Here is a 25,572-nt window from a genome sequence, read left to right as displayed (position 1 = left end):
GCGTAACTGACTGTATATTCTATTTTATTTGGATACTTCCTTTATCATTCACTATTTGCCGTCCCCATAGGGTCGCTATGAGTCAGAATTGGTTTTGATGGCAATCATTTTTTAAGAGAATCTGACTTAACCTGTTAGCTCAGCTGAAACCTGTCCACTATGGGTGAACTTGCTGGTATTTGAAATAATGGTAGCTTAGCATTCAACATTACAGAACACCCAAGTCACCACCATAAAAACCAAACTCATTGCCATCAAGCCAATACTGACTCAAGGCGGCCTTATAGGACAGGACAGAACTGCCCCTGTGGGTTTCCAATGCCGAGGAGCTGTTGGTGGTTTCAAACTGCTGACCTCAAGGTTAGCATCCCAATCCTAACCCCCTATGCCACCAGGGCTCCTCTGCCCACCACAGTGCTGAGCAAACACTCTGAGTCCTTGGACTACACAAAGAACATCCAATCAGAATTGGAGGAAGATTCATTAGCAAGCTGTGATATGTAAATGACACAACTTTGTTTGAAGCACTTGGTCTGCTAACTACCAGGTGATGATTTAAACTCGTCAGCTGCTCTGTGGGAGAAAGATGAAGCTGTCTGCTCTTGGAAAAATTCTACAGCCTTGGCAACACTGTGTAAGGTTTCTATGAGTTGGAATCAACTAGACGGTAGTGGAATGAAGATCAAAGACTATAGCCTTCAGTGTGTATTATACCTAAACCCAAAGAAAACTAAAATCCTCATAACTGGGCCAATAAACAACATCATGATAAATGGAGAAAAGATTCAAGTTAACAAGAATTTAATTTTCTTTGGGTTCCAAATAAATACCTAGGGAAGCAGCAGTCAGGAAATTAAGTTATGTACTATATTTGCTTATCGGCTACAAATGATCTCTTTAAAATGTTGAAAAGCAAATGTGTAGTTTCAAGATTAAGGGGGGCTTGATCCAAAGCATGGCACACTGAGTCACCTTATATGCACTGGAAGCTAGCTAGACAATGCATAAGGAAGCTCTAAGAAGAACTGATGCTTCTAAGAAGAATATTGGATATACCATGGACTGCCAGAAAAATGAACAAATTCATCTTAGAAGTACAACCTGAATGCTCCTGAGAAGCAAGACTGGGGAGACTCTCTCATGCACTTTGGACATATTGCCAGGGAGACCATTCCTGGAGAAGGACCCCACACTCTTGATAAAGTGGGAGTCAGTGAAAAAGAGGAAGACTCTCAACAAGACGGACTGACACAGGATCGTCAACAATTTCAGGATCATCATGAATGTTCAATCTTGGTACCCTTTAGTTCTTGAAGACACACGCCTGGCACATTGAAATATTTCCGTCTACAGCTAAGATTAAATGGATTTGACCAAATCAAGCATAGTGTTGCTACGTCTTTTTATTCTGTCTGACTTGCTTTCAAGGAGTTCTTGCGTGGTGCAAATCATAAGGCACCCAGCCTTTAGGTGAAAGGTTCGCAATACAAAATCCACCCAGAGGTGCCTCCACAGAAAAGGCTAGTGATCTACTTCTAAAAAAGCCTGCCGGCAAAACGTGCTGTACAGGTAGTTCTGCTTTGTTACACAAGGGTCACCACGTACTGGGATTGACTTACTGGCAACTGCTTTGTTTGCTTAGTGACTCTCAAGCAGGATATTTGCTTTAGCTGGAGACGCTGCGGAGCTAATGTGGACTCATAGCAACTCACAAGACAGGGTCTTCCTAAGCTGTACTTTAGCTTAGGGCAGACTGGCAGGCCTTCCTCCCATGGAAGCCATTAGCTGATTAGAACCAGCCACCAGAACTCCTAAGGTAGAGCCACTCTAAAGGCTGAAACTCGGTGCCCTGATCACTGAGAGGCAAGTCCGGGAAAGAGATCTGCATATTATTATTATTATTATTCAGGCCTGGCTAATCCATCGGGGAAGAACTTTCTTTTTAACTAGCATATACTTCACATACCAAAATATTTTGTCATTCAATTACATTAAGAAGCTTTGTGCAATCATCACCACAATTAATTTCAGAAAGTTTTCTACATGTATTCATTGTCATTAGCTCCCCATCTCCCCACAGCCTCCTCAGTCATGTCCGTAGGTGATTAGCAACCCAGTTTTATCTCGTTAGACCTATCTATCCTAGGCTTCATTTGTAGAAAATGATATGAAATACAGTCACCCAACCAAATGAACAAAAACTCAACAAGGACAAGACAAAATATAGAAAACCCACACGTAAAAGAAAGCATAAAATATTAAAAATGGAAATACCTTTAAAATGAGCCCAAAGGGAAATGAAGACATTTTACTTTCCCCTAACTCCGTCTGCTATAATCAATTCTACAATGCTCTCTGTCTGTCTGATAGCAAGGCCATTCAGATCCTCGTGACTCTGAACAGAGACTGGAATTCACTGGAGGCTTAGTCCATGTGGGGACCCTGCAAATGGATTTTGGGCTTTCATGTCATCTCTAGCCTTCTGCAAGCTGAGCGTTCACAATTTAAGCTCTGATCCATGCCCACTTTTGGATTTGAATGTTGTTGTTTATAATCCTTGGATCACACAAGCTAGTGTGCTTTTTCCATGTGGACTAGGTTGATAGCTCATTCAGAATCTGGCTTGCTTGCTATAGTCCTCATATCTTCATGGATCTCTTCATGAGGGTGGGCATCAAGCAGGGTCATATCCTAAGAACCAATTGTTCTTAGCTTGAGGCTATACTTAAGTGTGAGCCCAAAATTGGTAGGACTTTCCAGGAGAAGAAAGGCAGCAAATGACTCATTATGCTTTTCTGGAGAGCCAGAATTAGAGCACTAGTGCGTTAACTTCCCGTTAAAGAACAGCGAATGAAACAAAGCCACAGACAGGGGAACAACCAGGGAAGTAAAAGCAACAAGGAGGACACAGATCCCAGAGGTGTTGGAGCAACAGCAGTCTAGCTAAGAGGAGTTACTAGAGGCTAGAGAAGGACAAGTGTGGTGGTGGGGCAGGAGGAAGGTAAAAGGAAACAGAGGAAAGATCTAGGAAGCAAAGTTATGGAGAGAGGTATAAATATAGGTATTGGCCAATGTACAGATATTTATATGGCAATACATTGAGGAAATGGATGGACTTCGGTCCTCTGCTCAAGCCCTCCCTCAACTTAAGAACACTTTGTTCTAACAATCTGAGATGTTCACCCTGCCAACACGGTCGCTGAAGACAAAATGGGTGCATAAGCAAATGTGGTGAAGAAAGCTGATGGTACCCAGCTATCAAAAGATATAGTGTCAGGGGTTTTAAAAGCTTGAAGTTAAATAAGCAACCATACAGCAGAGAAGCAACAGCCCACATGGAAGCACACCAGCCTGTGAGATCATGAGGTATTGATGGAATCAGGTAACAGGCATCGAAACAAACAAAAATCACAGTTAAAACAAAACAAACAAAAAAAACATATTGTTGAGAACAAGGGGGGTTGGAACAAATACTCCAAATCCATCTGTAGACAATAGGACATCCCCTCACAGAAGGGCCACAGGAAGGGATGAGTCAACTGGGGCACAGTATAGCACTGATGAAACACACAATATTCCTCTGGCTCTTTGAGGCTTCCTCTCCCCACACTATCATGAATCCAGTCCTGTCTTTCAGTTATGGCTAGACTGGAGCATGTACTCTGGTACAGATAAGAGCTCACGACATGCGGAATCCAGGTCAGAAAAAACCCTCAGGAACAGAAATGGGGGTAGTAATACCAGGAGGGTGGGGGGAGAAGGTGAGAAAGAGGGAACCGATTGCAATGATCAATGCTTTAACACCCCCCGCACTCCTCCACCCCCTACTGCCGGGGGGGGGGGGGGCGGAGATGAACAACAGAAATGTAGGTGAAGGGAGACAGTGGTCGGTATAAGGTATGAAAACAATAATTTGTCAAGGGGTCATGTGGGGGAGGGGTGGTAGGGAAAAAGAGGAGCTGATACCAAGGGTTCAAATAGAAAGTACATGTTTAGAAAATGATGGCAACATATGTACAAATATGCTTGATAAAATGGATGTATGGATTGTTGTAAGAGCCCAGAATAAAATGATTTTTTTTTAAAGAACACTGAACGGCCTGGCCTTGAAAAATCTCAAGACCCTCTCTGGTATTACTGCTTGAGACTTACTACACGTAGAAAAAGATACTTTATTTTTTCTTCTCATGAAAGCGAAGTAGAGAAATCTATGGTTCAAAAGCAGTCATAGGTTACTGTTGATTGTTAGAGGTGGAATGCACGTATTGTAAAAACAGATATTTACCAGAACACACAACAGTTTTGTTTCCTAGTAACAAATCAATCATTTCACCAGGGATGTCTAAGTGAAAGATGTTTAGTAATGTGAATCGGCATAGAATCTTATTGCCATTTCAATTAGTTCTGACAAACATCAAGGTCATTTTTTTATAGAGTGTGATATTGCAGCAGAGAGAGAAAGCTTCATCATACACACTTTAAGGAGTTTAGACTGCAAATGGATTCTTTAAGATTGGATTTTTAAGGAAAAAGGTTATAAGTTAAGGTAAACCCAAATAAATAAGCTGTGATTCTGCCTGTCTCTAAAGTGCTGTCCCCTCATATTTAATTGACTTGTTTGACTCACATAATAGCCCGACAGTAAAGTAGCAAAATTAACCAACCAGTAGCTCCAACTGCAAGTGCTGTGTCAGATGTGCTATCTTTACTTGAACATGTCAACACGGCCTCTACTACGAGTTAGGGAGCCGCTGCTACAGTGAAAGCGGAAGCAACTCGTATTCATATAAGATAGACAGCAATATACATTTTGATTTAGACAATTATATGGCTTATTATTCTGGGAGTGACAAATTCAAGAGCAAGGCGTCACATTCATCAACAAAAAGGGCATTTCAAGATCAAATCTGGGAGTTCAATGCTGTCTGTGAAAGAATATATTGACACACATACAAGGAATCCAGTCAATAAAACTATCATCCAAATTTATACACCATCCACTAAACCTAGTGAGGAAGATATTAAGAATTTTATCAATCTCTTCAGTCTGAAATTGATCACATGTGCAATCAAACTGCATTAATAATTACTGGTGATTGGAATGTAAAACGCTGGAAACAAAGAAGGAGGAAAAGTAGATGGAAAATATGGTCTAGATGATAGAAGCAAAGCTGGAAATTGCTTGATTGAATTTTGCAAGATCAATGACTGCTTCATCAGCAATACCTTTTTTTTAACATCACAAATGGTGTACAATACAGAAGAACTTCTCTAGGTCAAATACACAGAAATAAAATCGTCTCTGGGAATAGACGATGGAGAAACTAGCTATCAGCATCAACATGAGGCAGGGCTGGCTGCGGAACAGACCAACTACTCCTGAGTACATTCAAGTTGAAGTTAAAGAAAGTTAAAACAAATCCACAAGAGGCAAAATATGACCTTGAGTATATTCCACCTAAATTTTGAGGACATCTAAGAACAGATTTGACTCATGGAATATTAATGACAGAAGACCTGATGAGCGGTGATATTCAAAGAATGTGATATCCAAAGAAAGCAAGCTGTCATTAAAAAGACAGGGAAGGAAAGAAAGGGGAGCTGATATCATACAAAGAAGAAAATGTCTTGAAACTGATGGTGGTAGTATTTTTATAATTATGCTTGATTTAATTGAAATAAGGATTGTTACAATATCTCCGAAAGCTCCCATTGAAATAAATATTTTAAAAATGACAGAAAAGAAATAAAAGATTAAAATGGATGCCAGAAGAGACTTTGAAATTTGCTTTTTAAATTGTAATTAAAATTCATTTTATTGGGGGCTCTTACAGATCTATTAACATTCCATGCATCAATTGTATCCAGTATATCTGTACATATGTTGCCATCATCATTTTTAAACATTTCCTTTCAAGTTTGCTTTTGATTGTAGAGTACTTAAAATACCGTATATACTCGTGTATAAGCCGAGTTTCTCAGCACATTTTTAATGCCGTTTTGGTGGTAAAATTAGGTGCCTCCGGGTCACAACTCCAAGGAGTTGGAAACAGCCCAAATTTCCATCACCAGACGAATGGATCAAAAAACTGTGGTACCTACACACAATGGAGTACTGCACATCCCTACAAAGCAGCGTTGAACATAGGAAGCACATTGCCGCATGGGAAGAACTGGAAGAAATCATGCTGAGTGAAGTAAGTCAAGCACCAAAGGACAAGTACAACACGAGTCCACTGAGGTAAGCTTTTAAAAAACAAAACAAAAACATGCATAAGGGAAAAGCTACTAAATATACACATCCTTGGGGTGAGGTCCAGCAACTATGACAGGGGCCAAACCGAATCCAGGGATACTCATGGCAGCCAACTAAATGAGAGGGAAAGAGGAAAAAAACCAGATATGGGTAGAGCGGCAGCAGGGCACTAACCCACCCAAGGGGAGGGTATTGCTTATATCTCTACAGAAGAGGGAGAGACCAGGCTTCAACCCAATGGGCCAAGATGTGACTACAACATACCAGCATATACCAGGGAACCAAGAGAGGTCTGTGGGGCTGACCCCACTCCCAACTTTGTGGACCACACCCCCACCCCCCCTACCCCCGCTTTAGAAGAATGCACTTCAGAGGACAACACTGGGGCTACAGCTTGGGGAGAGGGGTGTGTCCAATTGGAGCACACAAGAGAAACGAAAAGGGATGGAGAGGGAGGAGGGGACATCCTGGCCCACCAAGCCCCAAGGACGATGTTTGTGCTTGGAGCACCACGGGACACAGTGTCCCTCACTGAACCATGGTGCTGCGGGGGACAGCACTGGAGACACAGTGCAGGAAGAGTGCACTGTCTGCCCCATCACGCTGGGGCGAGGCACTGAGGGCATGCAGCAGAGCAGCAGGGGGAGCAGAGTGATGAAACCCCAGGGAATACCGAAAATAGATTTTGGAGACAGAGTATGGCATCCCATCACAGTGGAAAAGACTTGTAAAGACCAACAAAGAGACCTTGAACTATTTATAGGCTTTTCCATTTTTGTCAGTGGCTTTTTTTTATTGTTATTTTGTTTTTTATTGTTGTTACTGTTTGTTGGTTTTAACTTCCTTTGTTGTTTTATTTGGCTTTGCCTGGTTTTTGCACTTATTAATATATCTGCATGTCTATCTAGATAAGATAGGCTGCATAAATGATTCGGAGATGAAACGAATGGGATCCATGGTTCGGTGAGGGGGGATATGGGAGAAAGGGAGGTGGGAGAAAGGAAGTGGGGGATGGGGGGTGGCACAGGGGGAACCAACCCAGGGACAAGGGAAGAACAAGTGAACTGAAATCAATGGAAGGAAGGTCGTAGGGTACCTAGTGGGGCTTAATCAAGGGCAATATAGCAGTGAGGGATTACTAAACCCAAATGAAGGCTGACCATGATAGTGGAAGAAGAGGAAAAGTAAAAGGAAATAGAGGAAAGAACAGGAGGCAAAGGACATTTATAGAGGCCTAAATACAGGCATGTATATAGATATATAACGAGCAGAGAATAGAACTACATACTCATATCTATATGTTAAGAATTAAGGTTGCAGCTGCACACTGGGCCTCAACTCAAGTACTCCCTTAACACAAGAACACTGTGTTATAATAATCCAGCATTCCGTGATGCTCACTTTCCCAACATGACAGCTGAAGACAAAATGGATGCATAAGCAAATGTGGTGAAGAAAGCTGATGGTGCCTGACTATCAAAAGATATAGCATCTGGGGTCTTAAAGGCTTGAAGATAAACAAGCGGCCATCTAGCTGAGAAGCAACAAAGCCCACATGGAAGAAACACACAAGGTGTCAACACCATTAGGTATCAGGCATCAAAAAACAAAAAAATCTTATCATTGTGAATGACAGGGGACCTAAAGCTCATCTGTAGGCAACTGGACACCCCCTTACAGAAGGGTCGCGGGGAGGAGACGAGCCAGTCAGGGTGCAGTGTAGCAACGATCAAACACACAACTTTCCTCTAGCTCTTTGGTGCTTCCTTCACCCACTACCATGCCTTCAATTTTACCTTACAAATTGGATGACTAGAGCATGCACACTGCTACAGGTAAGAGCCTGCAACACAGGGAATACAGGATAGATAAACCCCTCAGGGCCAACAATGAGAGTAGAGATACCAGGAGAATTGGGGGAGGGGAGGAAAAGGGGGAATTGATCACAAGGATCAACCTGGAACCTCTTCCCAGGGGAACAAATAACAGAAAATTGGGTGAGGGGTGACGGAGGATGATGTAAAATACGGAAATAATCTGTAACTTATCAAGGGTTTGTGAGGGCGGGTGGGTGGAGGAGGGAGGGGAAGAAATGGGGAGTGTATATCAGGGGCTCAAGTGGGAAGAGGATGCTTTGAAAATGACGATGGTGGCATATGTGCAAATGTGCTTGACATACAGGATAAATGTATGGATTGTGATAAAAGATGTAAGAGCCCCCAATAAAAGTATTTTTTTTTTTTAAATTAGGTGCCTCGGCTGATTTTCAGGTCAGTTTATACTCAAGTATATATGGGAAATGGAAAAACTGATGAAGTAAAAGAGCTGAACAAAAAATTTCAAAGGGCAGCCTGAGAGGAAAAAATAAAGTATTAAAATGAAATGTGCAAAGACCTAGAGATAGAAAACTGAGAGGAACATTTTAGCATACCTTAACTAAAAAAAATTTTTTTTAATTCAAGCTTCAAGGTGAAATTTTGAAAGATTCTATGGGTAAAATGTAAGATATAGGCAGCATCAAAAGATGGAAGTAATACACAGTCTCTCTATAAAAAAGAACTAGTCTATATTCAACCATTTCAAGAGGTAGCATATGATTGCGAACTGATGGTACTGAAGGAAGAAGTTCAAGCTGCACTGAAGCCATCTGCCAAAACAAGGCTCCAGGAATGGAAAGAATACTAATTGAACTGTTGAGATCAGTCTACGGAAAAGACTGCTATGCTGGGTAAAACAGAGGGGCAGAGCAAATGAGGAAGATCTCTGAAAGGATGGCTTGATAGTGTGGCTGTTAACAGTGGGCTCAACTTAACAATTGTGAGGATGGTGCGGTACCAGGAAGTGATTCCTTCTGTTGTACACCAGGAGTCAGAATCCCTCAATAGCAGCTAACAACAATATACCGTATATAATCGAGTATTAGTCAACCCGAATCGCAGCCGAAGCACCTAATTTTACCACAAAAACGGCATTAAAAATTTGCTGAAAAAACTCGGCTTCTACTCGAGCACATACGGTACCTTTCTGGTTTTATCCAGGGCGAGGCTATAATCTCGTTTCTGTGTTAGAACCTCATTATGATTAGTTTTGGACTGCCTGGACATTCTTCAGGTTATCACATCACATTACTCTTCCTACAGATGGCATCATATTAATCAGAGCAGATGAATGCCAAACAGCAAGTACACTGGAGCCTTTGGGGGGTACATCCATGCTCTAGAAGGTAAAAAAGAAACACTAAGAAGATTCAAGGACCCACCACGTCAGCAAAGATTTCAGGATTCTAAGCATCTGTGGTGTTAAAAGATGTTTTACCTGACGAGTTCAGTTGATAGTAAGTGTATGTAATTTATGAAGGCACTACGTGTCAAGCCCTTTGTCCAGTCATCGTTAATAAGATTCTGGTGATTTAACATCAAGTCATGTTCCTCTTTTCAAAGATCCAGTCATAGTAGACCACATCCAGGGTATAAGCTTCCATTATCTAGAGTGCTCTGAATTTACAAGTATTCTCTTAAAATAGTTCTAGAATTATTAGGGAATATGTAGGTCATTTCTAACCATCTCACCTGAATTCATCTCACCTGAAGACTAAAAACAAACACCTAATTCTGTTATTTCATAAGAAAGGTGACTGTGATTTTTGGAATGAAGAGTGAAGAGAGACAAAAAGCAAAATGCTAGCTCTTTAGATGTTAATTAGCTTATTGAAAAAAGAGGCTACTACTCCCTGCCCCTTCCCACCCCCAAGGACCTGTGGAGGCTCCCTATTTTTAACAAGACCACTCTCTCTGCCAGGAAGTACCCAGTGTCACACAGCTTTCTAGAAGTTTCTTGTCTCCTACCTGCATTTAGGGGAGCCGAGTCTCTAGCTTGCAGCCCTTTCTAAGCTGTGCTCAGTCTAATCTATGTCTGCCCCAGTCAAGCACCCATACCTGATAAATGACAAGAGAATGTGATCAGGTCATGCTGCTGTTTCTCTGCCTGTGGGTTTTCCCACGAGGCTTTATGTAAATCACATTCCCACTGCATACACTGTGCTGGTAGGATGTGTGTCGGTGTCACCTTGGTACAATACAAGGGAGACATAATTTTGTTGGAGGAGAGCTTCCTGAGAGGCAGCAGATTAGTCTGCTTTAACACCTCATCAAGCCCCGTCTTTTTCTCTCCATTTATCTTGGTCCAGACTCTAAGTGTGTCCTCCCACTTTGTGGAAGGAGCCCTCAAATGTTTGATCAATGCCCCAACATCCAGAAGCCTATGGAGTCAGGCACAAAGCAGATTTATGAGTAGGGTTAGCACTATAAAAGTCCAGAGAGATGGCCAATGAGTTTTCTGCAGCGCAAGAAGCCACACTCCCCATCCGTGCGAATGTGGCACTAAGATACAGCAATGTTCTGCTTTGAACATGTTCGTCTCTGAGGGCTGGAACAGGTTCATTATGCACCCATTTCCCAATAAATCACCACAGATAAGATGTGACTCTGTTGTCTGCAAAGCAGATTCTGTTTATTAAAATGCAGTTAAATGTTACTTTACATATAGCCTAGACTTGAAAAGGGAAACTATTTATGGAAACAGGGCAGTGCTCCTGTGGTGATGATAATTACCCTTTAATTTATCTGCTTTATAAGTCTACATTTTGGATCACTGCTTTACTTCTTTATGTGAAGTATCCAATACCTTCTCTCATGGATTCATATTTACTCCGTTGGATTAAGAGCAACTCTGTGACAGCTGACAGCACAGGAAGACTGATGTTAAACTGTGCGACTGTCTTGGGGTTTCCAGGGGTCAATGCACCCAGTTGGTACTAGGTAACAGATTAGACATTCAAAGTATTAGGCCCAACTGAAAAGGAGAGGAAAGGTAGGGGGAACATAATAGTGGGGAAAGAGGGCACTAACCCACACATGAGGAGGGTATTAATACGTTCACAGGAAAGCGAGAAAGGGACCAGACTTCAACCTCGGTGCCAAGGCTTGAAAGCAATGTACCGCATGAAGCAGCGAACAAACAGAAAGGTCTGCGGGCTGGCTTCAGTCCCAGCTACGTCCACCCCTCCCCAGAAGAAGGCACTAGAGGACAGCACTGAAGGTACAGTCTGGGGCAGTGGTGGGGATGCCCAGACCACAGGGGGACAAACTAAGAAGGAGAGAGACAGATAGAGAGAATACCGCATCCTGGCCCACCCAGCTTCAAGGAGGATATCCCTGCTTGGAGCAGCCAATGCACAGCGAAGACTGTGGGACTAGCCCCATCATGAGACATGATGCCCACCCCCCACTGCCCCATGGGGCTACAGGGACAGCACTGGGGACACAGTGCGGGAACTGTGCCCAGTCTAAACCCCCACACTGGGGTGAAACACGAAGGGACCAACAACAGAGCAGCAAGGGAGCAAAGCCATTAAGTCCCTGAGGAATCCCAAAAATAGACTTCGGAACTGGTGGACAGGAGGTGGCACTTCACCAGATCCGATTGGAAAATAACCAGAAGGGTCAGCAGACAGACCTGGAACTATTTATAACTTCTTTTTTTCTTTTTCTCATGTCCATCCATATAGGATAGGCAGGATAACCAATCCCAAGGAGAAAACAACAGGCCAACGGTGCTAGGGGGACATGGGAGAGGAGACAGTGGGAGAAAGGGAGGGGAGAGCCAACAAGCCCAGGAAGACGGGGACAATAATTGAGAGCTAAAATCTATGGAGAGAAGGGCATAGAATACCTGATGGGGTTTGATCAAGTGCGATGTAGCCCAAAGTACTGAGGGTTGAATGAAGGCCCAACATGATAGTGGGACAGGAGGAAAGTGGGAAAAAAAAGAGATATGAACTAGGAGGCAAAAGACATTTATAGAGGTATAAATGTAAGCATGCACATATGTAAAATATTAATATATAATGATAGAGATATAGGTCTATGTACATATATTTACAGGTTAAGTATTAAGGTAGCAGACAAGCATTGGGTACTCAAGTACTCCCTCAATGCAAGAACACTTAGTTCTAATAACCTGGCATTCTGTAATGCTCACCTTCCCACCACAATCGCTTTAGTTAAAATGGGTGCATAAGCAAATGTGGTGAAGAAAGCTGATGATGCCCGACTTTAAAAAGATATAGCATCTGGGGTGTTAAAGGCTTGAAGTTAAACAAGAGGCCATCTAACAGGGCAGCAACAAAGTCCACATGGAAGAAGCACACCAGCCTATGTGATCATGAGGTATTGACAGGATCAGGTACTGGGTATCAGAAGACACAAATATATCAATGCAAATGATGGTGGTCAGAGTGGAGACCCAAAGCCCATCTGCAGACAAATGGACATTCCCTCACAGAAGGGTCACAGGGAAGAACAAGACAGTCAGGGTGCAGCATAGCACCAACAAAACACACAACATTCCTCTAGTTCTTTATTGCTTCCTCCCCCGCCACTATCATGACCCCAGTTCTACCTTACAAATCTGGCTAGACCAGAGCATGTACACTGTTACAGATAGCACTCTCAACGCATGGAATCCAGGTCAGATAAACCCCTCAGCAACAGTAATGGGAGTAGCGATACCAGGAAGGTAGGGGCAAGGGATGTGACTATAATGATTGACATATAACCCCTACCCCCAGGGGTACAAACAAGAAAAAACATGGTTGAGGGGAGACAGTGGAAAATAGGAAAATAATTATAATTTATCAGGAGTCCATGACGGTGTGAGGGAGGGGGAAAAAGAGGAGCTGATACCAAGGGCTTAAGCAGAAAAAAAATATTTTGAAGATAATGATGGCAACATATGTACAAATGTGTTTGATACAACTGACATCAATTAGATGTTTATAAGAGCTGTAAAACCCCCCGATAAAATGATTTATTTATAATAATAAAAAGTATTTGGCCCATGGAGATATTCTAGGTACATAAATACATTTAACTGTAGCTCTAATCCTTTCTTTTTTTAAAAATCATTTTATTGGGGGACTTGTACAGGTCTTAATCCATAGATACATTAATTATGTCAAGCACATTTGTACATTCGTTGCCTCCATCATTCTCAAAATATTTGCTCTCCACTTAAGCCTTTGGTATCAACTCATTTTCCCTGCTTCCCCTTCCTTCATGAACCCTTGATAATTTATAAATTATTATTATTTTTCATGTCTTACCCTGTCCGACGTCTCCTTTCACCCACTTTTCTGTTGTCCATCCCCCAGAGGTGGAGGCTATATGTAGATCCTTATAATCGGTTCCCCCTTTCTATCTCACCTTCCTTCTACCCTACGGTATCGCCACTCTCACCACTGGTCTTGAAAGGATCATCTGTCCTGGATTCCCTGTGTTTCTGGTTCCTATCTGTACCAGTGTACATCCTCTGGTTTAGCCGAATTTGTAAGGTAGAATTGGGATCATGATAGTGGGGGTGGGATGGGGGGTGGTGGGAGGGAAGCTTTCTATTTTTTTTGAAAGCTAAGAAACTAATACCTTTTCCTTTTTAATATTTCTATATAGTAAGGTACCAGTTAAATGGACCTCTAGAATATTACAGTGCCAATCAACATAGACAGGTTTTGTAAATAGGTATTAATAATAATAAAACAAAGAGAAGAAAGTTTCAAAACCATTAGGAAAGTTATTACTATTAGCTAGCAAATACAGTACATACCTTAACCACCCCCACCCCCACCCTCCACCAGCCCCATGGCTAACATGAAAAAAAATGTAGCAGATTCTGGTGCTTGCTGGTACCCATGTTTCCCTCGAGAGGGATGGTGGTGAGGTGGTCACATAGGGCTGTGAGTGCTAGTATTAAACCTTGGGCTTTTCTTCTGGGTGAGATTGAAATCATTGGGGGCCTTTGAGCAGAAAAATACCAAGCTTTTATTTAACAAGACAATTCTCTGTGTTGACCAATTAAGAAAGTATTAAATAAGTCAAATAAAATATGAGTTATCTTGGGCAAGCGTAGAAGCAGTGAGTATAGTGAATATCTTGGATTCTGGATTTCCAGGTAGAGCTGACAGGAGTTGCAGACAGATCAGAAATGCAATTATCCAGTGTTTTCTTCTTTTATTAATGCACACACAGATACAGAGACTCACCCCTATTATTATACACATGCATTTTTCAATTTTTTTCTTTTCCCAAATGGTATTATACTATATGTACAAAGGGCTTTCAAAAAGTTTGTGGGAAAATTTTTATTATCTTCTAATTCTATTTATCCACAAACTTTCTGAAGCCCTCCTGTAAGTTCTGGACTCAATACTCTGTAAACATTTTTATGATAATAAATCTGTGAATTATATATATTAATAGCTGTACAGAATTTCATTGTAGAAATGTATCACAATTTGTTCAACCACTGTTTGATATTTATTTCTTTTCAATTATTTCTCAACCAACAGCATCCTTATACATATAATTAATTTCTTAGACTAAACTTCCAGAAATGGAATTTGATAGGCAAAATAGTAACCACTTCAAAAAAGGTTTCATTATCACTATTAAGATTCTAAAAAGTTTGTGATGGTAATTTATGTTCTCAATTATAGTCAGTCAAAGGAGCCCTGGAGCTGCTGCAGAACAAGCATTGACTGCTTGCTCACTGCAAGGGGCCAGTTCATACTCGCTGGTCACTTCCTCCTGGGAAAAGCGAAGGTTGTCTGATCCATGCAGGCTTACAGACCCTGCATCCTGTCACTAAGAGTTGGAATTGATGACAGTGGGTTGCCAGTCAACAGGCAGCCAGGATTCCATTAAAATAGGAAGGGGGAGGAATCGTGTGAAGTCGTTCTTCCCAGCAGCACTTACGGGAAGGATCTAGTTACAACACCCACGTTCCCATTCAAATAAATTCTTGACCATAAAGTAAAAAAAAAAAACACTTAGTGCATGTTTTCAAAACACACTTACGATTTACATACAGTCAGCCTTGCTTCTATATGAAAATCCTAAAACAGTGAAACTATCAAGACAGTTCCTATGGGTTTGCCATAATAGGCTCTGCAATGGCTAAATATAGGAGCCCTTTATTCTTTTTTTTGGGGGGGGTCAGAGTATAATTGTTTTCTTTTTATTAACTCCTCATTGTGAAAGTTTTCACAGCAAACTGGTATTCCTGATAGCAAATCACACACTTTGTTTAGTGACATTGATTGCAGTCCCCACAATGTAATGGCACTGTTTCTAAACACCCCCCCCCCCCCATGTATAGAGCATTCACCCTTGTCTCCTCCCTTCTGAGCTTTCTCCCTGGGCAAATCATGCTCTCTTAATCTTGTATGGTAGGCTAGTTCTTTATTTCATCTTAATGTACATATTTAATATATTTATTTAAATACAACTGGCTGGGTTTCAAAGATAACACCAAATCCTACAGGTCAAGAAAGGAGGGCTTTGGAGGCCCGATGGTTAAACACTCAATTGCTAACGGAAAGGTTGGCTTTCTGAATCACTGGCTCTGAAAGCAAAATGCATGGTGATTAGCTCCCATAAAGAATGTACCCTATAAAATCCTATGAGGCATTTCTACGGAGTTAAAATGGACTAGACAGCACTCACAACAACACGTTAAGAATCCAAGTTTTAAAATATTCCCTGATTCTAAAGTACAAAATAGGACACACACACACACAATTCCACGTGTGAATCAAATCACTGCTGTACACAGCTATCTCTGATCTACAGCTCCAGCTCAGTTACCAGATGACCTTCAGAGAGCTACCAGGAAGTCTTTCATCGAAACTCTCCTCCTTACACTGATCTGCAGGCTCTGCGAAAAGGGAGCGTGTTCATGCCAGAGATGTCAAAAAGCTTGAGTTCCCCCAGGTTCCTGGGGAGAGATTCTCAAAGGCTTACTAGTGCTTTGCACTTGCATTAAGGTCATATTCTACTGCCTTTTTAAATGCATGACTGGATCTGTATGCCTAAATTATACAAACGTGTATGATGAATTCCCAAAGTTCTAAAAATTAAACAAAACTCAACACCCACTTGACTTGTGCTTTATTCTATACTGGTTCATTTCATTCCAGGTGCTCAGTAGTGGCCAAAGTGACAACTTACGCCGAGATACAAGTTATTGTGCAGACAAGCAGCTGCTTTAATAAGGGCTGATTTTTGTTACCTAAGCTATGCTAACTTGAAGGACTTTTTGATGTGGCAGTGTTTTATTTGCTCCCATAAGGATTTATAGCCTTAAAAACCCTGTAGAGTAGTGATGAGTCAGAGCTGACTCAATAGCAGTGGCTTATGTAGATAGAGAGCAAATAACCATTACTTCAAAAACAGTTTTACCAACAATCTCTTCCATGGGAGAAAGGTGCTGTCATTGATTACAACCTTGGAAGGCCCTATACATGAAGTCTACCCTCCCCTCTAGGGTTGTTATGAGTTGGAACTTACTCAAAGACAACAAAATTTTAAAAATAATTATTAATCATTGAGGAAAAAAAAGTCTCATGGATATCCTCCCCAGAAGGGCAATGATTACCTATACCAATGACAATCACTGTCTGACTCTAACCCCCCTTTGTACTTTCCATTTCCTCAGCACAACCATTATACATTTTTCCAAGTTGTTCCAGGTGAAGGTAAGCCACAGATCATGAAGCCTAAGTATAACCGAATATTACTCAGTTCTAAGCTTTAGGGAAAGGCCGGTCATAATTGGACCAATATCTGTGATCCCAGTCCAGTTTCTAAGAGACCAAGGATGTGGAAAAAGTGAGCTCACAGACTATAAGCAAAAGATTCTAAACATTATCAACCAATTCCTGGGGCCCTAAGTCCGACAGAGCCATCCCAACCATGAAAATATCCACAGGACTAAGCAGAGTCTGAGGGAATTGTAAGAGGTGTAAGGGCCTGACATCAGGGACATTTTCTACAATCTACTCTGTGGAAATGAAGGGAAGATTGCAGAGGTCCAGTGAGGTCCGTCTGGCAGTGTAATCACTGGGCGGCTTAGATCTCCTTTCTACACAACAGGGATTCAAGAGAAGCTACATCCCTGTTCTTGGTGAAATCTTTTGATGTACATTTTCAGGACGTTCCAGACATCTAGTCTGTCTTCTGTTTATGTGCTCTCAGTTATGTTTGGCAGTGTATTTATGCCGGGCATTGGGGACCCTAAGTTTGTCCCTATTTTTTCATCGATGATTTTTATAGTCCTAGGTTTTACATTAACACCTTTGATCCACCTTGAATTCATTTTTGTATAGGACGTGAGATAATGGTCACATTTCATTCTTCTGCAAATAGTTATCCAGTTTTGCTGGCATAATTCGCCTGAGACTTACTCGCCAAACCCCTCATAACAAACCCCTCTTGAACCTAGAGGACAGAGTGAAATGATATTAAATGATACTAATCACAAAAGACAAATATTGTAGGCGATCACTATTACAAAACCTCAAGAAAAGATTGCACGCAAAAAATAACTAGGGGTGGGAAGGGAAGATGGGAAAGGCACCAGCCCCAACTTACACAACCCTTTCACTCATATATTTTTAGAAGACTACTATAAGCAAGGTGTAGTTTGGTACTCTGAGGATAGAAAACAGTATTACATAGTTCCTATTTCCTACTCCAGAGATATTTAGTGATAACATAGTCACTGCCTAAACTTTAATCTGTGCCAGACGGAATTAACAAGCATTTTCATTCAAATAGCTCTAGGGTTACCATAGGACCCCTGAAATAATTCGTAACTTAATGCAAAAAAAAGTTTTTTTTAATCTTGAAGGTCTATCTATAAAATCCTAGCTGAGATATAATAGGAGAAAGGTAGTTTTAATTTGAAAAGTGAGGAGAGAAAAATAAAAAAGAATTAAGTTTATAGGTTAAGTACTGCGATAGTTTATTGTGCCAGCCTGGCCGATAAACACAAGTAGGATTAACTGAAGGGCAGAGGGACAAATGGCTCGGTGAGCCTCACCTTGGTTGTTCTGTGCCTCAGTTTAAAGGGGTACACTACCTGTGGGATGCCTAGCCTGTGGACTGTGTCGCTGTAAGTTGAGGCCCCTTTAAGCCCACACGATTGGAATGTTCATCTCTGGAGCTGGGGACTGACAGTTGATGACAGTTGGGGACCTGCCTTGCTGTTTGCTGCCTGGGTATATATAGCCCAGCTCTCTCTACAGAAGGGGACTGGCAACTGGCAGCTCTCAAGCCTTGAAGGACTGCTAGTGTCTCACTGCTTTATAATTTAACTGTTAATTTCTTGTATTATCTATCTGTATATTATTTAATGGTTTATTTCTCGAATTATATATCTATCTTTATAAATATATTTATATATAATTACTAGCAATCTGGTTTGTCTCTCTAGAGAACCCTGTCCAATACAAGTACTTTCTCCAAGACAGAATATATAGGTTATTTCAGTTTTACTTTTACAGTTTTGCAGCTTCATTCTACTGGCAAATAAGGCCTACTGAGGAAGGAACCTTTGACTTTACCCAATGCTTTTCCTCTTAGGCTTTCTCAAGGACCTGCCAGCCCCTCCTCTTTTGTCTTCCAGAGTTCCTTTCTGATTCCCAGTTCCCAGAGGGAAATGACTCCATGGCAAGGAAGTATCAGCTGTTGGAAAGAAGACTGAGTAGATGCAGGTGATACAGAACGTTCCCGAACCACTTCATTCGATACTCTCCTTTTTACAGCCATTGCCCCATTGGGGAAGGAAGTCCAGAAAACAGCATGGCCCTAATTAGATGTTAATAGCATTTAAAATAAACTTTAAGTAAAAAAAAGGAAAATATACCTATTGAAATAAACACAACCATCAAAAGACTAATAAAGAGAATGAACTGGTTCCTGCATGGATATGAAGTGATGAAATATTCTGCAAGATATAGTTGAATCTTTTAGTACTGTGACAGGCAGATTTGAAAGACATAAACACCACTATTTTTTCTAAGTCATTTTATTGGGAGCTCTTAACAGATGTTGTAACGATTCATAATTCAATTAGATCCAGCATGTTTATACAATTGTTGCCACCATCAGTTTCAAAACATTTTCATTCTTTTTGAACTCCTTGTTATCAGCTCCCCTTTATCCCTCCCTCTGTCTTGAGGTGTTTTTGAGACAAATATGGAAATGCTTTGACTTTTTGTAACAACTAGGGATACTGAGATGGCATCCAAACCAAATGGACTGCCATTGACTCAATGTTGATTCATAGCGACACACAGACCCTCAACCCCCCACTGTGGGTTTCCAAGACTGTAACTGTTGACTGGAGTAGCATACTCAGTCTTTCTCCCCCAGAGCTTCTGGTGGTTTCACACTGCCAACCATGCGGATTGCAGCCCACTGTGTAACCACTATTCCATGAGGACTCCCCTGCTGAAATGGCACAGCATTCTCAAATTTACTTGACTGAAAAGGAATGGTGTAGGCCTGTTTGGGGTGGTTATGTGCTAGCATTGACTCGATGGCAGCGAGTTTGGTTTGGAGTTTTATAAATACTTGATAATCGAGCCCTGGTAGCACAGTTCTTAAGTGCCCGGCTGCCAACCAAGTGTTGGCCATTCAAACCTATCGGCCTGCATGGGAGAGAGATGTGACAAAATCGGCTGGCTTCCATAAAGATTACAAGCTTAGAAAGCAGGGGGGTTAATTGAGCGCTGTCTGCAGAGCAGTGCTACCCCACAGACAGGGTCATCATGCGTTCAAGTCCGCTCGAGGGCAAGTAACGACAGAGTAGCATCAATACACAAGGCTAGAGGTAAACAGGAGACAGTTTTCAGATAATTAAACAATTTCCATAGTTTTTATTTATTTTTACCATTACCTTTATACTTACTTCTTCACCCCAGATCAGGTCGTGCTATACATTATTGATAATTCAAAACAAATACTATTTACTTGTATCTTCTATCTTCAATTAACTTAGCTTTTAAAAAAATCATTTTATTGGGGGCTCGTACAATTCTTATCACAATCTATAAATACATCCATTGTGTCAAAAACATTTGTTGCCATCATCATTCTCAAAACATTTGCCTTCTACTTGAGCCCTTAATATCTGCTGTTCATTTTCCCCCTCCCTAACTTAGTTTTTTAAAAATAATAATACCATATAATCCTCACAAATGGATGAAAGGAAAATTCAATACTTACTGGAAAGAACAGTTGTAAGAAAAATGTAGTCTGAAAAGGATATGAGTCCACATTCTCCAAGCGTGTAAAATATACTGCCTTCATCAGCAAATTTTTCTCGTTCCTGGGCAATTTTCTATTAAAGTTCGAGTCCCATCAAAAAGATAAAGATAAATTGAATTAGACAACAAGTGATAGGTGATAAGTCATCATTTATCTGACAGGTGTATGCCATTTCTCATAAGCATTTTTTCTGATGGCCATTCTAAATCAATGAATCCTTTACAGTTTTCAAGGTGATGAAAATTATAAGACAAAGAGGCTGTGTGTGCGTGTGTGTGTTTTGCTCGTTTCAATACTGGCTTAATATAAAAATTGGAAAATAATTTCAATTTTATGACCAGCTGCCCTTAATAACATAGAGCCCACTTAAGGATCAATTTTGTTTTCATTTTAAAAACAATACATCGTCTTGTATAAAAAACAACCAAAAACCTAGAGTTTCCAACACTGTAAATCTTTACGGAAGCAGAAAACTTCAATTTTCTTACATGGAGCAGCTGGTGGGTTCAAACTGCTGACCTTGTAGTTAGCAGGTCAACAAGTAACCCACTATACCACGGCGCTCCTTGCCTTCCTGTATAAAGTAGTTCAATATAAAATAAAATAAAGTAGTTTTAAAAAAAGAACTAAACACTGAAAAATAAAAGGAAATAAATCTGCCTCCCCTAAAACAAACACCCCCCCAAAAAAAACCCCCAAACTGTTAATAATCGGAAATGAAGAAAGCTGCTATTTCCCAGGCCCACATAACTGTTTGGAAAACCTGTTTCTTTCTTAAATAGGAATGTAAAGTTTTACTGTATGATCCCAGAAATCTGAGTTTGGGAATGCAGAACGATATGCAAAGTAAACAGCATCCTGAAACCTAATGTTAAATGAGAAATGTATGCCAACCTTTAGGCATGACTTAATTTAATCACATAAATCGGCTATTTGATTAAATGACCTCCTAAAGATGTACACAGTGCCTCTCTCAGCGTCAGTAATTGTCTACATCTAGCAACTGCTCTCTTCTTTGGTATTTAAGCAAACCTACCCTTCCCCACCCACCCCGGACTTTTTTTTTTTTTTTTTTTTTTTAGAATTCCTAGCCAGATCATGAACTCAGCAGTGAAGAGATTTTTAAAACTGAAAAGGAGCCATCAAGAAGTTAGACTTGGAATGAATTTCTTTAGTTCTGGGCCAAACAAAGATGTTCAGAGTTATTCTGAGTACCAAAAAAGAAAGAAAGAAGGTTTTAAGAATCTAAACCAACAAAGCGCAATCAAAGTTATAATGTCATGCAAGCACAAAATAAGAAGAGGCAGCATTGCAAACGTAACTTCTGGAGGAGTACCAGGAAAATAAACCAACAAGCACCAACACACCAGCATCAAGGTACACAGCTATCCAATGGGTTACCTCTGTCTAGTGTAGATCCATCATACACCACAAGGGAAAGAAAACTGGTTAACCAATTGAAAACACAGTACTAAGTGAATCATTATGAAGTCTGTTTGCAAGATTTTTTAGTAAACCCATTCAAAACAGCCCCCGCAGAGAGCTGCCTGCAGCAGAAGCCTTGGGGCCGTCAACAAAGCAGCGGCAGGCTCTCTCATTTTCTCAGTGGCAGCTAGCGGCAGACTGTTCTGCTGGATTGCACTTCGATATTAGCTTGCTGCGCTGATGGCAAAGATGAGCACATTATTCAATAGGTTCTAGTTAAAGGGAGACCTCATGCCACACTTAATCTTCCACCAAGAATTTAAACATACACATCAGATCAAAAAAGGTCAGCAGCTAGAGCAGCAAAGCCTTTCAAGGGGAAGTTAACACAAATTTTCTCAACAAAGGATTACATTTTTTACATTATAAACAGCAAACTTAAGAATAGGAAAAAATATACAAAATGAGTACAGGCCCCCAAATGCATACCATTACTAGCTCAAACATTAATGTGTATAGGAGCTACACATTTCATAACAATTAGGAAAAAAATTATGAGATTCCTATAGCAATGAAAAATAAGTAATACATTTATTACTTACAGTCAGAACTTTTATTTTCTAACACAGAGCTAGAAGTTGAGGTGTGGTCAACCTGAGGGCAACTGGTTTGGGTTTTGGTTTTTAGCCAAAAATTGAGAAAAAGAAAAACCGAAGGGCAGAGTGGAACTTGGCAGGTAAGCCAAGCGTACCAAACACTCTTTCCAACAATCATCTGGACTTGCTGATGCTCAAAAGATAAAATGCAAATCTAATTTTGTTGCTAACTCTAAATTTTCATGTAATTTCAAACTCACAGACAGTTGAAAGGTTTATAAAAGGAACTATCATCTTCAGATCCACCAGCAATTTAACTATTACCCATTACTTTATCACTGCGTGTATTATACATAGATTTCCTCTTTGCACTAGTTTGAGAGTAAATGGGAGACTTCATGACCCTTTACAGCAACACTTAACACTAATACTTCCAAATACATTTCCTAAGAACAAAGACATTCTCTTACATGCTACATTACAAATATATCAAAACCAATACATTTAACAACGCCACTCAAACATCATCCAGTTGATGCTCCATAGTCAAACTGAGTCAACTGTTGCAATAATATCCTTTATAAATTTTTTCCCTGTCTAGATCTATGAGTCTAGGATCTTGCAATCCACGATTATATATTACATACCGCATTTAACTTTTAATTTTTATTAACTTGCAATTGCCTTTGTCCTTCTACATTGAGACAGTGTAGAAAATTGAGGGGAAATACCCTCTATTTGGATTTGTTTATGTTTCCTCGAGATTAGAGTCAGAGCATGCTCCTTCAGCAGGAAGATTACACAAGTGACATTTCGTCCTTTTCTTTGGATAACACCAGAAGCAGGTGATGTTGGGCTGTCCCCGTTTTATCTGATTAAGGCGTATCAGCCCAATTCTCCACTGCAAAGTGGCTATGCATAAGTATGTTGTGACTATATAAACTTTCACCACTTTTAGCACTGATTTGATCTGTCACACTATCATCCCTTCTATAATTAGTGGTTGGCATCCATTGTAAAGAGGAGTTTTCTTTTCTCTCCTTTTAATATTCCTTTATATAGTATAGACTTGTCAATTTTGTTATTAGTTATCGATATTTATTTCAATGATCACATTGTCCTAGATTTGGCTAGTGTGACCTCTGAACATGGATGCCTATGTCCTGTGTTGTTTTCTGATACCTCTTCTTATCCCATCCCCCCATGCCACCACCACCACCACCCCCCAAAAAAGAAAAGAAAAAACAGGTTTGAGCACTTCTATCTGTATGGTACAACTAGATGTTCCAGATTCACCTTATATTTTTCCAATCCTAGAATATGTTTCAGTAACAAACCCTAGCTACTTTCAGTGGACAGAAATATTTACAAACTGAGCTCTAGGTGGTAGGTGTGATCATTATTTCTAGGTTTTCTCAGGGGACCAAGCTGACATGTATGTGTTTACCTCCACATACAAATACTGCTACTTATCTATTAATTATAGTTTATACATTCACAGTAATGTCTTAATTCTATTCTAGTGCTTTAAGGCACAATTTAGCTATTCTCCAAATAGAACCATAACTCTCTTCTCTATAAGAGAAAGCTACATTTTCCATTATCTTCAGAGAAAACGGTTTTCCATTATTTTCAATATATTTATTCATTTGCTCAAATTTATATAACAAGTAATTTTAGAATTACTAGTTCATACCCCTGGGGGGGGGGAAACCAAATTGTTAATAATGTTAAAATCTTTTTTAAAGTAAACTGTACATACAGTAAAATGTATAATTAATGCCCACAGAAGCAGCAGTCAAGAAATTAACATTGCATTGGGCAAATCTGCTGCAAAATACCCCCTCAAAATATTAAAAAATAAAGATGTCACTTTGAGGACTAAGGTGTGCCATGGTATTTTCAATTGTTTCATATACACGTGAAAACTAAACAATTAATAAGAAAGATCAGAGAAGAGCTGAAGTCTTTGAATTATACCATGGGCTGCCAGAAGAACAAACAAATAAGTTTTGGAAAGAAATACAGCCAGTATGCTCCTTTCAAACTGAGACAGTCAGGCTTCACCTCATGCGCGTTAGATGTGCTATCAAGAGGGACCAGTTCCTGGAGATGGACGTCATGCTTGCAGAGTCGATGACAAAGGAGGAGGCAGCTGCTCATGAGCTGAAGTGCCACAGCGGCTGCAAAGGCTTCACCAGAAGGGGATGGGGTAGCACGAGACAAGGTTTCATGTAGTTTGACACAGGGCAGCTGGGAGCTGGCCCTGACTGGACAGCACCTAACAAAAACTAAAGGCATACAATCAAACAGTTTTAGAAGTATATGAACTTCGAGAAGTTCATTGAAAAATTCCATTTTTCCGTGAACTTTTTGAAGCGCCTCATGTGTTCTCCGGTGTACCATATCCTCATCAAAACATCGACCAACTCTATCAGCTGTGGAAGGTCTGTATGTTCCTTTGCAGTTAATTCCAACCATATTTTCCATTGCACTATTCCAGACTTCACTTATCTGGAATCACTCAAATATTCTGTGTCTAGTTTTTTTTTGTTTTTTAACAGCCTTATATCATTTATTGTTAAACTTGATTAGGAAGTAAACAACCAAGGAATAAACCAGATTATTTGCCAATAGAAGTTCAAGTCATCAGATGGGGACAAAAGTCATGATTTGAGCCTGGGAAAATGCGGCCATGCGTGCCACCCTTCAGGGGGCTCCTTACAGACCCAGCTTGGTTCTTCTCCAATGTCTTCTCTTGGAGTTGTACCTGATTTTATTACCGGTTTTTATTCAAATCCATTGGGGAATGGGCCGATTCTGCTTCTGTTTCTTGACCAGGAATCTCTTGATCCTGAAAGTCTTATGAGACGACATGGTGAAGTCGGAGCACCACCACACTCGGGGTGGCAGAGAAATGGAGAGAGGGAGGAGAGCTCGGTGTTTAGTTTTTATAGCACAGCATAATGTGAGGAAGAATCATACATACTGTTACATTTACCTTTTAATGGTGGTATGAACTACTATTGGACAAATGAAAATTTTAAATATATTTATTAATGTTTTACTAACATAAATTATCCCCTGTATATAAAATTGTATGCATAATACAAATTATACAATTTACTTA

At 40.4% G+C, this 25,572-nt stretch overlaps 1 protein-coding gene across 1 annotated transcript in view; it reads right to left on the bottom strand.

The window, feature by feature from the left end:
* Nucleotides 1–25,572, bottom strand: part of MICU1 (mitochondrial calcium uptake 1) — a 209,022-nt gene that overhangs the window by 105,647 nt on the left and 77,803 nt on the right. The window contains exon 6 of the mRNA XM_075534108.1: nt 20,380–20,494. Coding sequence (XP_075390223.1) covers nt 20,380–20,494 — 115 coding nt within the window. The remainder of the gene's footprint in view (nt 1–20,379; nt 20,495–25,572) is intronic.

Source organism: Tenrec ecaudatus, chromosome 16, assembly GCF_050624435.1.
Source record: "Tenrec ecaudatus isolate mTenEca1 chromosome 16, mTenEca1.hap1, whole genome shotgun sequence".
Taxonomy (NCBI): domain Eukaryota; kingdom Metazoa; phylum Chordata; class Mammalia; order Afrosoricida; family Tenrecidae; genus Tenrec; species Tenrec ecaudatus.
This window is presented reverse-complemented; position numbering and strand designations above follow the sequence as displayed.